The following is a 15,626-nucleotide window of genomic DNA, read 5'->3' as shown; positions in this document are numbered from 1 at the left end:
TGTTACATCAAGTTGCAAAATCAAACCATGTTCCTCCATCATTACATACGTACCAATACATGATATTTTACATACAGTTGCAAAATACGGACTTCTATAATCTGCCTAATTCCTCCATTGCAATGGCTACATTTTGTGGCAACTATTACAAAAATTGCCAAAACAACAACAACATTACTAAACCCCAGGAAAGAATAAGCCAACCCATTAACTTTTTTTCTCTTGATTGACAATGCCCAACGTCCTTTTCAAGTTCCTTCAATCTTCTAAGTAGCCAACTCACCAGAGCTTTCTCTCTAGGTGGAAATTCAACATCCACCCAAACAAAAAACTAACATCCTTTTTTCCTTATCTGCATCAACCATTAATAGCAATTAATATAAAAATTTAACCCAATTCACAGACTTTCAACAACATGACTTACCCCTGATGAGTTTGGACAAACATGGAATCTTCGAAGTGGGTTCACCTCAGTCCACGAAGTTTGTAAGCGAGCTAACTTCCCACAAAAGCAACGCTGTGCCACCAGATCCAACTCTTCCCATCCGTCAATTATTTCAGGCTTCATCTTCAATTTTCGTGGAAACCCAACCTTTGATTTCTAGGGTTTTATCTTCTTCTATGGGAGGAGGAAGCCAATTTGGGGTTTTTTGGTTAGCCAGGCAGCTCAGATCAATTCGATCGTTTTAGCTATATCAGATGTTTGAGGTGGTGTCCACAAGTACACATCACAACCTCAGATTGGTGGGAAAACTCTCAGCTCAGTTGAATTGACCAGTATACCCCTGCCACGTCATCATTTTAACGAAACTTGGAATGACGTTGACGGAAAGTGGTTAAGTGACACACGAAACCTTGGTCAATGGGGCAAAGTGGGTCACTTTAACTTTGAGAAGGTAAAGTGAGAATTGACCAATATTCAAGGAGGCACTGTAGCAATTAAGCCTTGTATATATGCCTAGTGTGCTCTTTGCTGGTGGTGAGGTTCAGTTTTGCTTTGTGTTTTTTTTTTTTACAGTTTACTGCTGCAGACAGACACAAGCTTGGTTCAATCTGAGTGAAGCAATTTTGAAGAAGTGATTATTGATGAACAGGGTTCATGCTGATGGTATGGTGGTGCACTTGGTACACACAAGATCACAGTGGGATTCTAAGAGCATTTCCAGCAGGGCTGGAAACACTCGGGCTGGGGGGGGGGGGGGGGTTGGGGAAAAAAACCATTCCCGCAGCAAAAATCCCCCGCGGGGGAACGTGGGCCCCCACAAAACGGGGAGGGCCCAAAGGTAAATCCGCCCCAAATCCCCCCCCAAGTCCCAGACAAAATAGCTGACGCCAGCCATGGCGTCAGCCCTGAAATTTCGAAATTTTTTTTACCGTTGGGGCGTGCATTGCACGCGCCAACGTTAAAAAAAATTTCACATCAGCGCTACAGTGCCGCCAACGGCTCTTTGACACGTGGCGGCCTCTGGTCGCTCCGATTGGAATTTTTTCTTCAATCCAACGGCAGCCAATTTTTCTGCCAAAAAAAATTGAAAAAAATCGAATTTTTTTTAAAAAAATACACAAAAATTACAGAATTTTTTGTGTATAAATACCAACCAATACTCTTCACTTTTAACACCAAATCCTCATATATTTTCTTCTCCTTCTACTATTGTTAACTTTCTCCTCAAAATTTATTCACTTTCTATTCAATATTTTTTCACTTTCAAGTTGTAATTTTTTTCTAGCATATTATGGGTTCTTCTAATGAAAATGGAGGGGCATGGAGCATGATGGAAGATGTTAGCTTGTGTGAGGCTTGGGTCCAAATTAGTCATTGTCCAGTAACGGGCAATGAGATTAAATTTTCTCATATGTGGAAAAAAATTCATCAAGCATTTTGTGAAAGGGCAATTGGTTCTACACGTACGGAAATGGCATTATCCAGTAGGTGGAAAGTTCTTAATAAAGAGTTGGGGAAATGGAGAAATGCTTTAGCAAAAGCAATTGACAACCAACGAAGCGGAGAAAATCTTAGCAATGAGGTAAATTATTTGTCATTTTTCTTCTATTAATTTCTATGTCATATTAATTTTTATTTAAATGTTTCTTGCAATTTATATATTTTGTTAATATGTCTCTATTTTTTTTTAATACATGTTGCATTTTTTTATTAATTCTTTAATTTCCATTAGTTTTTTTTTTACATGTTGCATTGCCAATATTTTAAAAATTCTCTTGCATTTCCATTTCATTTTTTTTTATAGATTATACAAGCACAAATGTGGTTTGGTGCTACTGGCCAAGGGAAAAAAAGATAGATATGACACGCGGCGCAATCTTAGAGGGTGAAAATCTTATCTGAAATTTGAAATTCAAATGAAATTTCAAATTTCAAATTTATCTGAAATTTGAATTCCGAAATGTATCTGAAATTTGACATTTTGAATTTATCTGAAATTTGAATTTTGAAATGTATCTGAAATTTGAAATTTATCTGAAATTTATCTGAAATTTGAAACCGAAAATCTTATCCGATATGAATAGTATTGACACGTAGGAACCCAAAAATCTTATCCGAAAATATTATCCAAATTAATTGTTTAAGTAAACAAAATTGTGAAAAAAACAAAAAAATGAATAGTAATTGCCATGGCAAGCCCCAACTGCTGGAAACACATTTTACTGGAGGGGGCTAGGGCAGTCACTATTCACATAAATAGTGCCTGCCCTAGGGCTAATCTTGCCATGGCAAGAGTCAACTGGTGGAAGTGCTCTAAAAGGACCGTCCAGGAGGCTTTTGCCAATTTATCCATGGACCAACCACATCACAGGCACACACAGCTAGTATAACGCTGCTGATGTATGATCTCTTCTCTCATGACTTTGCATTTGAAAAACCACAAGCATGGGCCCTACACACACTTACCACTTATCAAACTTTATAAACTGTCACATCAAGCAACAAATTGCAATCTTCATTATTTCTGGATAAATATCCCATGATGCTCCTGCAGACTAGATTACACCAGACAATGAAAACATGAAATCTTTAAATCACCCCTGACTTTTTTGTATTGACATTGAGCTTAGTAACTTAAACTCCAGAAGGTTTTTATTTTTCTTGTTTTAATGCCTTGTTTGTTCTAGCTTAGATAAGAAACCAAACACTCTCTCTCTCTCTCTCTCTCTCTCTCTCTCTCTCTCTCTGTGAAGGTGAAGCAAGCAAGCAAGCCAGGCACCATTTTTCTTGGGTACACATGCATCTTTGTCTAGTGAGAGTGACGACAGGCTTTTATGGTACGGTGTCCAAAAGGACCATGAACCGTTGGGCCTGTTTTGTTTCTTTGCAAACAACACAGGGGTCTCCAGCGCACGTGGACTGGTACAATCACTTGTTCTACTTGCCCATCAACTTTCAACTTTCAACTTTGAATTGAAGCTCAGTATTTTACTTTATTTTTTAAAAGAAAACCCAAACCAAAAATATATGGTACACAGACAATTCCTCTATGTTAACAAAGCTGCGTCTCTTCCCCAATCAATGAAAGAAAATCTCAAACAAAATCAACCTCCCTGTCCTTTCCCTTCTTCCATCTCTCAGACTCTCAGTTACTTAACTTCTTACATATTTAATACGGTACAAACAAACCACAAAATCCCAACTATACCCCTCCACCCCCCTCCTCCTTTGGTACAGATGAGTGATGACTGATGACTGAGAGAAGTGAGTACACTATTCAATCAGATTCAGATAAATTAATTTGAACAAGAAAGAAAGACTGATGCGGTCCAATTATTATAAACTAGCCATTTTCACTGCGCTAGCTCTTCAGTCCTACTGTACAATGAGTATTTTATTTTTATTTTTTTACTTGTTTAACATCTTGGAAATCATGGAAATTAGTGTGGTAAAAAGTATATTGAAGCTGCAATGAGATGATGCGTCATCTCTTTATTACTTTTTTTCTCTGTTCAAAGTGAGCTTACTGACCGTTAATGCTTATGACAGTCCAACTCCTCCCACCTTTATTATCTATATCTGGCATGATATGGCTTTGGATGCTGCCCCTTCTTTGGATATAAATTCACCTAACTCAGCATTATTTACTAACCGGTAATATTCTCTCTCTTGAATAGTATTAATATATATATATATAATATATATCTGGAACTTAAAACCTACAAATGCTGACGATTTATATATATATATATATATATATAGAGAGAGAGAGATCATGGAAGTAGAGTTGTAGCTAGCTTTATCGTAGTACTGAGCACACAATAGTAATTTGATAGCTAGCTTCAATCCTGATTGACTGGAGAGGTTGTAGACTTGGTTGGTTCTTAGGCTTCTGTTGCACAATTACTTGAGGGGTATCCACTTCCCCAACATACCATCATCATCATCCATGTATTGCATGCACATTCATGCATCCATGCATAGTTGACACCATTGTTAACTCCTAATCACTCACACACACCAGACAAGAAAGAAATAAGTTTATGGTTTGTTCGTTGGGTTCAATCATGGAAATTTGTTACTCTCCAAAAACACTCTAGATCATAATGCATCTTTATCTTGTTTAATTAAACCACGAAATGTTTGGAATGGAGGCATGTGTCTTTCAAGTTTTAGTTGTCAGATTAAGTTTTCGAAGTTAGTGGTTGTCTAACGTAATATCAGAGTTTGATTCCTATTATATTGAGGGATCTCTTAAATAATTTTATTTGAAGAATACCCTTTAGGGTACTTTACAAATTTTTCTCCAACGATCCAAACCATCTATTTTTTAAGTATACATTTATAGATTATCTTTGCAAAAAATTAAACAAATTGGTAAACGTTTCGACATCCAATTGTATCATACAAAATCTATAAATACGTACATCAAGAAAGTACTAAAATTTTAATAACACAATTGAATAGTCAAACGATATCAGATTCAAGTGATTTTTTGTGGAGATGATAGTTGAATGATTATCTAAAATATAGACTGTTTGAATTAGTTAAATACAATATAAAATGAGCCCTACAAAAATGTCCAGATCCCTCAATGAAATCTTTCTATACATTATATACGTAAATCAGAAAATTTTATGTGGAAAGATCTTATTTTGACCACAATAATGGCCAAACCTTCCAAAACCAGTGTTAATTAAACACATTTCCATTACAATGATTCACAACTAGTTCATTTGTAATTCTCAAATTCAACCAATTGCGGAAAAGTAACATTATAATTTAATAGGCGCAATGCCCCTCCATCAATGTGCTGAAAACAGGGACAGAAAGTCAGGTAGATTTTGGAGCAGTCTTTACACATTTTATATGCATTAATTCATTGCTAAAACTGAAAACCCACCATATTCTACTACTAGGGTGAAAAATAAAACAGAGTAATCGAACCCCTTAATCTGAAGTCTTGTGTTTTAATTTAACACAGACAGGAAATAAATATTTTGGTCAATTTTCCAGACAACCCTCTCCAATAACTGTTTCCAATCCAATCACATGCTGTGGGTGAGGGAATTCCATATCATGGATGTCCTTGTGTCCTCAGACAAAGTTGGCTTGCTTGGCTGACTTCCATGCTTATATCCAACTTACATCTCTATATGTTGAGAAATACTTCTCTATTTTCGTTTTATTGACCCTTTTCTCTCTCTCTCAAGTGATACGAGTAAAGAAATAGAGAGAAATGGACAATGAAATGAGGTTGAATTTTTTATTCCTATGCTTGATGTTTTCTTATATTCTTAATTACAATCTTCCTCTCTTTAGCACCACCTTTGAATTGCTACATCAATTATTATTTATTTATGAAATATATCTACCTATTAACCTATAGGAACTGAGACACCAGTGGTTTTCCTTTTCATGTAGTTCCAAGGGAACAGCTTCATAGAATCTTATGGCACAGTCCTACAATTTATGTGGTGGGCCATCTGTATCATCGACCTTTGTGACTCCTTTCCTTTCATGCATTTCTGGCTGCCTTATTAGATGATGACGATGAGCCAGCCTATTCCCATGTCTTACATTGGTCATCCCAAAAGCATGTTCTTTTTACTTGCTCTCTCTCTCTCTCTCTCTCTCTCTCTCTCAGTATAACAAACTCAACCACATGTTCATCAGCTTGGGGGAGTTTTTGATTTCTCGTTCCTTTTACAAGAAAACCTCACTGTCTCATATGCACAATTTGTTATGCTCCCTACCAAGTTATAAAAAATATTGACATCCAAAGAAAAACAACATTATAAATGATAAGATGTTTACATGAAAAGATGTCTAGAGTTAATGAACATCAGGCCTGTGCCTATGGAGACATCTTTTCTGCATTAATTCAACACGTACAACAGGAATTTAAGTATAAGATCTGAGGTTGCATTTATATATATACAGATGGTAATTTAGAACAGTTTGACCGAGTCCTATAGGGCTATAGCTAGCTTTAGGGAAAGAAAAAAAGAAAAAAAAAAACTTCAATCTGTGACTTTCATATCTCTGATTTGCCTTCTTCCTTCTATATGAATATTTGATGCTGCAGCACAATTATTGCGTGCTTTTTAATCCAAGTTTCATCATATGACACAAGTCTTTTTCTTTTTCTTCTGTATTCTTTGTCGAAATTGCACTACTTTTCAAAACAACATGCTTATAAATCAATGAATAAAGATATATTTTTATAGAAACTTCCTGCAATCGTCTATGCTTGGTGTGTATGTGAAAATTAAATCATCATTGAATTTTACTTGCGTACAAGTTTTTACATGCCACATCCTGGTTACTGCAATTTTTATGGGTAACAAGGTAAGAAAGGTCCTCAATAATTCATGCGAAGGGCCTCAGATCTCTTACCTTGGTTCTACACGTGCAAACATGGGGGCACACGTGGGAGTGGGAGGGGCAGACTGGCAGAGGAAGAAGACAACAAAAGAAAGCAGAGGTGAGTGAGAGAAGGCAGGCAGATAATATGAGGGAGATATGATGATGGGAACAATATATTCTGTACACCAAGTACTGTTCATTTTTACCTGTCAATATTGAATGCCCACACACCCACACACCCACACACCCACACACATGCTTTTTCACTTCTCTTCCCATCTGGTCTGAAAAGTTGGAGACCGAGTGATCTATTGTTTTTTGAAAGATGTAACAAATGGGGGGTCTTTTGGATTTTGGAGAGTTTCTATTAGCCCCTTCTCCTCTCTCATGTCCCCAGTTAGTAACATTGTCTGCTAACTCATAACTAATCCTTCATGTCATCTGTAGGCTCAGAGATAGGAGCAAAACTTATATATCATAGCGGAACATGATTGAATGATAATAGCAAAACAATGTTATCCCCGTGACGTGCAAGTTATTCTCCTCAAATAGAGGAACCCATTGGTAATAATGGCCATCTTAATTGAAGTTTAATATTTGAGAATGCTGTAAACTTTGTTTTAGTCATTTTATTTATACTGTTGTTATGTGGATGAATATGACAAGGCTAAAGAGAAATTTGTTTGTCTTGCAGGTTCCCAATGTGGGATATGATGACATCAAAAGAACACAGGGATCTCATAAGCATGTTCACATGCATTATATACATACATCTTAAATGCTACAGGCATGAACCTGTACAGGGAAAGGGGAGAATAGTGACACACAAACGTGCATGAGTAATTTGGCTTTGCTGGGACCCCTGTGGTATGTATGTACAAACTGACTAGGAGAGTTTTGTAGAGGAATTGAAAAATTCAAGCAAACTCCAGATGGTGAGGACCATTCATTAATAGAATAGTAAAAAAAACCAAATGAGGGTCTAACTGATCTACTCTCTCGATCTTTTTATGAGTTGTGTATCTGTATTCTGTGATGGGTTTTTGTTTTCTTTTGAATTATCATATTATGCAGAGTCAGGATGTTCAAAGATTTTGACCCAAACTGCTCACTTCTTCAAAGCCTAGATAGTACATTCCTGTGAAAACTATGACATACAATAAATGAAACGTCTGCAACTGGGTTTTCCAGAGAGTGAAAACTAAAAATAAGACCGAAGTTTCCTTCCATTATTTTATACATGTTAGTATTTATTGTTGATATCTGCTATTATTTCTTAGGGTAAGGGTAAGGGTAATAAGAAATGAGTCTAGTTAGACATTAAAAGTTTAACCAATTATTCAAGGTCATTAGAAGCTTGAATTATATCTGATACAAAAAATAAAATTGATGTCTCCTCAAAGTACATGAACCCTCTATTCTAAAAGAGACAGAGAAACAGGTGGGGAGGTGGGGTTTAGAATGACGTTAAGGAAGTGGCCTTTTCGGACTGTTATAATAGTTGTGAAAGAAGGGACATGAAAATCAAAGCAAATTCATGGCCAAAGTGTTCGGTGGTGATGGTCGTTAGGTCAACTTCAGGTGGTTAACTGCAACCCAAGGTAAACAGCCTTCAACTCTAGTTAAAAAGGAGGTTTGCTGAGTGCTGCTGAAGATGGATGGAGGGCTTGCTGGCTGGCTGGCCTACCTTCTTCTTTACTAGTGTTCAACAGAAGGAGGGGCTCTTGTGTCAAAGTGCTCTTCTATCTGTGGTTTGAAAAGAAAGGATTGTCTTAGCCCTGCACAAGCCCAAGCTAGCACACATCACATTAAGAGTCTTTCTTGTCAATCTTGAGAGAGACAGCCTTAAGCAAGAACCTTCAACTTCAACCCCATGAACATGAATGGAGAGAGAGAGAGAGAGAGAAGTTTCACACGTGTGAGTGATGTGGGATTTGTTAAAGAAAGAGAGAGAATAATAGTAAAATAATACAAGGAGCTTGTTAAATTATAGGGTCAGGGTCGTCAGGGTTGTTAACTACTTAAAAGCACTTCTCTCTCTGTCTCTCTCCTCCAACTCCCTATACAGACAGAGTCAGTGAGACTGAGATGAGAGGCCGTGTAGTGTAGGTTTCTGAACACTATTTGCTATTTTTGCTGTTTCTAGTTTTCCTTCTTGCAACACTGCAAAACAAGTCCTTTCTCTTCCACCAGCTGTCTGTCATTTTTGTGCTATAATAATTTTTATTTCCACAGTCGATTGTTTTTCCCTCTTTTCAAGGCCATTATAAGATGACTTTGTAACAGTTCGATGTTAACCATTAGCATTTGTGACAAGAAAGGAAATGAAGGCATGGCAAACAATGGGGCTATATATGTAACAGAAAACCCAAATGCCTTCAGCTGCTTCTCCTCTGCTCCCTCCTTTTCCTCTTCTTCTCCCTCTTGTTCAATGGGAATGGTTTATGCAGATATGGGCTCTCTTTCACTTAGTTCCAACTATGGCGTTGTTTCATCTGTTTCTTCTCAGGAGAGTAGCTATATCTCAAAGCTTTCTGAAGTGGAAAATGGGAGGGGGTTTTGGGGTTTTCCTCCTATGGGGAACTGCAACAACAGAAGCTCTGAGGACTACCACCACAACACTGACATTGGTGACGGTAAGGGCTCAGATAGCAGCAGTGATCATGAGAGTGGGGAAAATAATCAGACTTGTATGAATGATCAGAAAGCCAACCTAATAAACCATGAGAAGTACCCTAATGAGAATGTGGTGATTGGTGGGAAGGAAACAGAAAGTGGGCAGTCAAAACATTGTGCCAGAGGGCATTGGAGGCCTGCAGAAGATTCCAAGCTCAAGGAACTTGTCGCTCTTTATGGCCCTCAGAATTGGAACCTCATAGCAGAGAAGTTGGAAGGAAGATCAGGTAAGAAGTAAGAATTTTTTAGTCCTTTTGTCCATAGGTATGTTTTCTGTTCCATTTTTTTCTTCTCTCTTTTGCTTTTTAGTGTTTATTCTGATCTTTAACACATCTCTCTGTGTTTGTCTATGTTCAAAAGGTAAGAGCTGTAGACTAAGATGGTTTAACCAGTTGGACCCAAGGATCAACAGAAGAGCTTTTACTGAAGAAGAAGAAGATAGACTAATGCAAGCTCATAGAGTATATGGAAACAAATGGGCCATGATAGCTAGGCTCTTTCCTGGAAGAACTGATAATGCTGTCAAGAACCATTGGCATGTTATAATGGCCAGGAAGTACAGAGAACAATCCAGTGCTTACAGGAGGAGGAAGCTCAGTCAAACTGTTTACAGAAGAATGGAGGAAGATCCAAGCTTCAATGTCTCAAGGAGTACAGAGCCTCCATCTTATTGTAGTCTCAATCTCCCCCACAATGGAGGTCTCAGCAATAGCACTTTATCTCCTTTCTCATATGGAACAAGCTATAATGGTGTTGTTGGTTGGGGGGTTGACTATTATGGCTCAAATGGCTCACCCAACATGACCAGTGCGGAAGAAGAAGAAACAATCCCAAGCAAAAAAGTCCTTCCTTTCGAATTCTTCCCCGGTATGTCATTCAGGATCCCTCATTTCCTTTCTCACGATTCTTTCTGTTCGTGCATCTTTGGTTTTTGAGCTGTTTCTTTATTGGCTCCCCGTTTTACAAGCTTGCCTCATTGTCTTGTTCTTTGTTGATCCGAGGCCTCAACCTTCTATTTTCCAGAATAATGCAACCCTTCTTAATTGGTCACCTTTCTAGTGCCTAAAACTCTCTCTCTCGCGCACACACAATAAGTTACAATACTTTCTCTGGCTGTGTTTTGCAGGTACCAAGAGGAATGAGGGGGTGATGGGGATGGTGAGCCAGAGCAGATCTTGGGATAGTTCAAGTGATATTGAGGGTCATTTATGTAACCTGCATCCTCACCATCAACCATACATGATGGCAATGCAACAGGCAAACTACCACAACCTTCTTCACAGTTACTCAGATTCATCAGTATCAGCATCACCACGTCAAGTTTCAGCCAGCAAACCCTCACCATCAGCTGCTGCTGCTGCAGATGAGGACAGAGTTGGTGGCAGCCACCATGAGACCCTTCCACCACCATTCATTGATTTTCTTGGGGTAGGAGCCACATGAAGTTAGAAGCCAAGAAAAGCTGAAAAGGGTTTTTCACTTAATCATCAGAAAAGGGGCTCAATGTGGTTGTGGTCCAAGAAAACTATGAAGCCATTAGAGGTAAAAGAGAAAGGATTGTTGTTTTAGTTCTCGCTGACATTGAAGAATCTGCATCAGTCCCTTTAAGTCATATCCCACCATCTTTTTCTATGTACCCCCCAAACTCTCGCATGAGACCCTTGCCAAAAGGTGAAACAAATAAATTAGATTATTGTCACAAATTGACATGTCACATTTGTTCTCTCTCTCTCTCTCTCTCTCTCTTTCTCTCTCTCCCCATATTTTCCTATGGTTTCATGTTAGGAATTCCATGGACCTCAAGAAAATGAAGATCGAATTAACTTAAGTTTTGTGTGTTTTCAAATCTTGTACTTGTTTAAAAATAATAATTGGGAAAAAGAGTAGTTAGAATAAAATGGGGATGATGATGAAATGATGAGGCAAACAAAGACAAGAACAGAGGAATTGGAACTGTTTGGAACATCCTTTTCCCACGGGGACTGAAACTGAGGCACAAATTCTGCAACCGAACACCAAGCAAGCATATGTATATATATCTCCCAATGCATTCATGATGGAAACTGTTAAAACATGCTTTCCCCATCAGCAGAATCTTAGTGGGAGAGAATTCATGCAATGCAATGCAATGCAATGCACATGGGCTTTAGCCGTTTGGAACTGTCTTAAATAGTACTTACTATTTTGTGGGATAAGAGTCCACAACTTCTCAAGCATATTTGCTTATTTTTCTGCTGCTGAAACAAGTAACATGATGTGATAATCCAATCCACACTCAAAGCAGTCCCTATTCACAAGTCAAGGGGTGTATATAATTAATCCAATACCGTATTAACTGGTTTCACTGTGCAACATAATTACACGTGAGATTCGGTATGGAAGTTTTTTTGGTCAATATCTGTTGCCCAAAGCAGGAAATAATAATATTGAGTAGCCCACACTCCACTAATTGTTTGAATTTGACTTGAAAACTCATCCACCTCTGTTAAAGACAAGTGTCGAGGTTCATAGGGGAATGCTGACTAGTCTTTGGGCCTTCGTACAAAATTTCTATCTCAAGACTGTTCCTTTTCACTGAGGCTACTGTTTACTTGAGCCTGTCTGGGGCTTATTTGGCCTCCTCCTCCTCACCAAACAATTTCGAAAGCTCTTATGTACTAAACCAACCTTCTCTTGATAAGGAGTTAAACTTGGTAAATTTCTTCATCCGCCGATAAAGAATTACACCTGGTATATGTAAGTCTTCTATATTTTGATTCAAGGACAATTACATAAAAACAAATGCGAAGCAATTTCAGGTTGAACAGTCTCATATACTTAGAGCTCATATGGTGACGTTTCTTCAAATAGTTTTTCAAAAATGAATTTGTATTTTCAAGATATGAGAATACATCAAACAGTTTTTGAAAACATTTAAACATACATGGTTTAAATATGTGAATTAGCTAAAACCTTTAAAAATGCCCATTAGCTTATCCCTCATTTAAATTAAAATTCCAAAAACACAACTTCTATTAATTGTAAGATTAATTCACTACAAGAAAAAAGGTCAGCAGTGACCAAATTCCCAGTGACCGGGTCACTAATTCTTCAGGGACGTTTTACGCTTTTTTTCTAGTGTTTAGTCACCAATTTTTAAAATCTGTTCCAGTTTGGTCACTGGGAATTGCTTGTTTTTAAACCAGCCCAATGTTGTTTTATTATTAGTGACCACCAAGTAAATAAATAAAAAATTATCAAACGAATGTTTAAGGCTTTAATGACCTTTTTTAGAATTTTAAAAATAGTGCTTTCCTTTCTTCCGTCAACTACAGTATCTTCTTCCCCAAAATTCTAAATCTGAGAAAGTTCAGCCTTTACTTTTGTCGAGAGAAAACTATAGTAGCTTCTTCCCCAAAATTCTCTGCTCCAATTTGAACCATGGAGTTAACGTAGAAGATTACTTTACTTTTTCGTTCGATTAGCCTTGTCTTTTGGTCAGGCTAAGAATTGGCTTTGGTTTGTACGATTGGGCACAAACATTTCCGCTGGTTTTCAACAAATCGCTCAAAGATCGCTCTGGTATTTTGCATTGTGATTGTTAGTTATTCATTTGCTTTTGATATTGGTTCCTTTCTGGAATCTGAGTTTGATTTCAGTTTTAACACAAGTTTTCAAATCTAAGCAATGCATGCACGGCTTGGGGTTTCGAAAACTGCAGAGACGGAATGGTGTGATTGCTATGAAATCATGCTAAAATTATGTGATGAGCTTGACGAGATTTCGATTTTGAGTTGTGATTCCCAAAAGCTTGATGCCCTAACTTCCTAATTGGTGTTGCAGATGCTTCGATTTTGAGATACGACCTTGAGCTGGTGAGATCCTATTCTGAAAGCACCTTTTAAGAGCATGAGCTCCTCTGGTAAGAAATCTTGGATCTCTGGCTGTTTGGTTTTCATCTTGATGCTGCCTTTTTCTTTACTCTTATTGGTGACTTTTGCTTATACTCTCTTGGAGTTTTATTCTTGCTCAAATTGTTTTATTTTTTAAATATAATAATGCTTTGTGTGGTATGGGCAACCATCTTTTGCCCGTTTAATATCATCTCTTGAGCGTGTGAGGTTAAGAAGTTCAGCTACTACATGGGTGTTATGGAACTTATGCTTGATGTGCTGAATTGCTATGGAACTCTGTCATTTTTTGGGATATGAAATTGCCAAATGTCAATTAGTAGTGGATGTGAAATAGTTATTTGATCAGGAAATATCATCTTAAGAGTTATGTTAATACTATTTTGGGAAGATGGAACAATACTATTTTGTTCTTTCGATTTCTTCTCCTATTTTGTTCTTATTATATGTTTCTTTTCAACATGTCTTTCATCCAGTCCTGTTTTTGGCTCAACTATGGGAAGTTGAAGGTTTGTTCATCAGATTGTTTTTATGCTTAACTGAAGTCTTAATTATCTTTGATTTGAGATATAGCTCTGATTTAAGTTTCAAGTTTCATGATTTTTTTTATTATTGCTGTATATACAATTCTTTAATCAAAATGTCATTTGCTCTGCATCCGCACATACGTGGTTCAGTCATTATTTCTATATCAGTTCTGTGTTTCATGAATATAACGATTGTATATAATTTTTTTGGTTTATTTTTCATTTTCTTATGAAAGAATCAGTAATATCATTCTATTATTCATTGATGGTATGCAGATTCTATATTTTTGTTTTCATCATTGGCCATCCATACATAGAATATCTGTTAGCGTATCCAAGGTGAGTGTAGATTAGTGATTTGATCTGCATGTTTAGCTGAAATATGTGTATGGTAGACAATAGAGAAGGGTTTTTTGAGCAGTAGGTTCATTGTATTTGGTTGTGTTTGTAGGAATGGGCTTATAAGTATTAATACATAGCAAAGCATCAAGAGGGTCCTTCTCAACAATGGATAAACTTATTCTAATTGAGGATGCAGAACATAAGGTTGATTGTTAGTTTTGGCTTGAGTAATTGGTGCGAGTTGTGCTAATTTTATTATTAGAAAATAACTTGTGTTTCAGGTTCTTTTCTTTGCATTGTGTTTTGTATGTAATTGCATTTCGACCGCTAGTCTTGTGGTTAAATTTACCTAACACATTTTAATATTTTTTTAACTAGCAAAAGCCAATTTAGGATTGTGGTTCTTTTATGAGACAACACACTCATAAGAATTATAAGTCATTACTGATTTCATTCAAGTTTAGGGAAATTTAGGATTGTGAACCTTTTACTTAACACATGTTATTTTTCATGTACAATGCTTAATCTTCTCATATCTTCCATTGCTACCATCTTACAGCACACTGCTCAAAAGCATGAACCTCACTTTTGAAAGATATGATCCTGCTCTGCTTAGGTGCATTGTGATACATCAGGATAATGAACTGTCTGAGTCTTCCCCAGTAGCTCACTTCTACTTTAAAAGGGGACATCAACACTAAAGGTATGCAATTACTAATCCAAACAGTTCATTAATTTGCAGGATTTTTATTAGTATACAAATTCTTCATGTTTTGAATTAATTGCGTGAAAGATTCAGTTTAGTTGTTACTTGTAGGCTTTCTTTCTGAATTTTACTCAATAAATATGGTCATGTAGATATTATGCGCAGTTGAAGTCTTTTATTCCTTTTAACAATCCTAGTATAAACCCTTCTACTGGACATTGTACAATTATGTTTAGACTCTCTAATTTGTTTGTGTTCTGATGGTCGAAATTACTTCAATTTTTTCATGCAGGTTCAGGAAGCAGTTAGAGAAGGTGTGGTCAGACATGAGATATTGAGCAAGAGATGTGCTGGTTGAAATACATTAGATTTTGTTTTTGAGAGATGTATGTCTTGTGAATTTGTGAGAGAAATGTTGATTCATATCTAGTTTTTGGAATGATATATGATACACTTTGTGTTGGGTATCAGGATTTTATCTTTAGTAGACTATTCATGAAAAAAAAAAAAATAGATGTCATTTCATAGTGTTAATAAGTGACCAAACAATTGTAAATTAGTCACCAATTGTTCTACATACATTTAGTGACCAAATTATAGCCTTCAGTGATGAAATTTGCGGTCGCTAATAGCATTTTCATTAGCGACTAATAGAGGTAGTCATTAATTGT

At 36.9% G+C, this 15,626-nt stretch overlaps 1 protein-coding gene and 1 long non-coding RNA gene across 7 annotated transcripts; both read left to right on the top strand.

Annotated features, from left to right (window-relative positions):
* Window positions 8,848-11,180, top strand: LOC18790530 (myb-like protein AA). The gene is made up of 3 exons (XM_007226468.2): window positions 8,848-9,717; window positions 9,851-10,357; window positions 10,617-11,180. Exons 1-3 carry the CDS (start codon window positions 9,105-9,107, stop codon window positions 10,931-10,933), a joined length of 1,437 nt encoding a protein of 478 aa, XP_007226530.2. The 5' UTR covers window positions 8,848-9,104; the 3' UTR covers window positions 10,934-11,180.
* On the top strand, window positions 12,607-15,584 carry LOC109948941. Of its 6 annotated transcripts, XR_002271440.1 has the most exons (7): window positions 12,607-13,051; window positions 13,313-13,391; window positions 13,857-13,889; window positions 14,184-14,246; window positions 14,359-14,453; window positions 14,809-14,952; window positions 15,248-15,584. It is a non-coding gene; the product is annotated as an uncharacterized LOC109948941 (long non-coding RNA). The 6 variants fall into 6 exon arrangements; XR_002271405.1 differs by lacking the exon at window positions 13,857-13,889 and having other exon boundaries at window positions 12,625-13,051; XR_002271443.1 differs by lacking the exon at window positions 14,359-14,453 and having other exon boundaries at window positions 12,625-13,051.

This window comes from Prunus persica, chromosome G1 (assembly GCF_000346465.2).
Source record: "Prunus persica cultivar Lovell chromosome G1, Prunus_persica_NCBIv2, whole genome shotgun sequence".
In the NCBI taxonomy this organism is placed as follows: Eukaryota; Viridiplantae; Streptophyta; class Magnoliopsida; order Rosales; family Rosaceae; genus Prunus; species Prunus persica.
The sequence above is the reverse complement of the archived record's forward strand: the minus strand, read 5'-3'. Positions and strand labels throughout refer to the sequence as shown.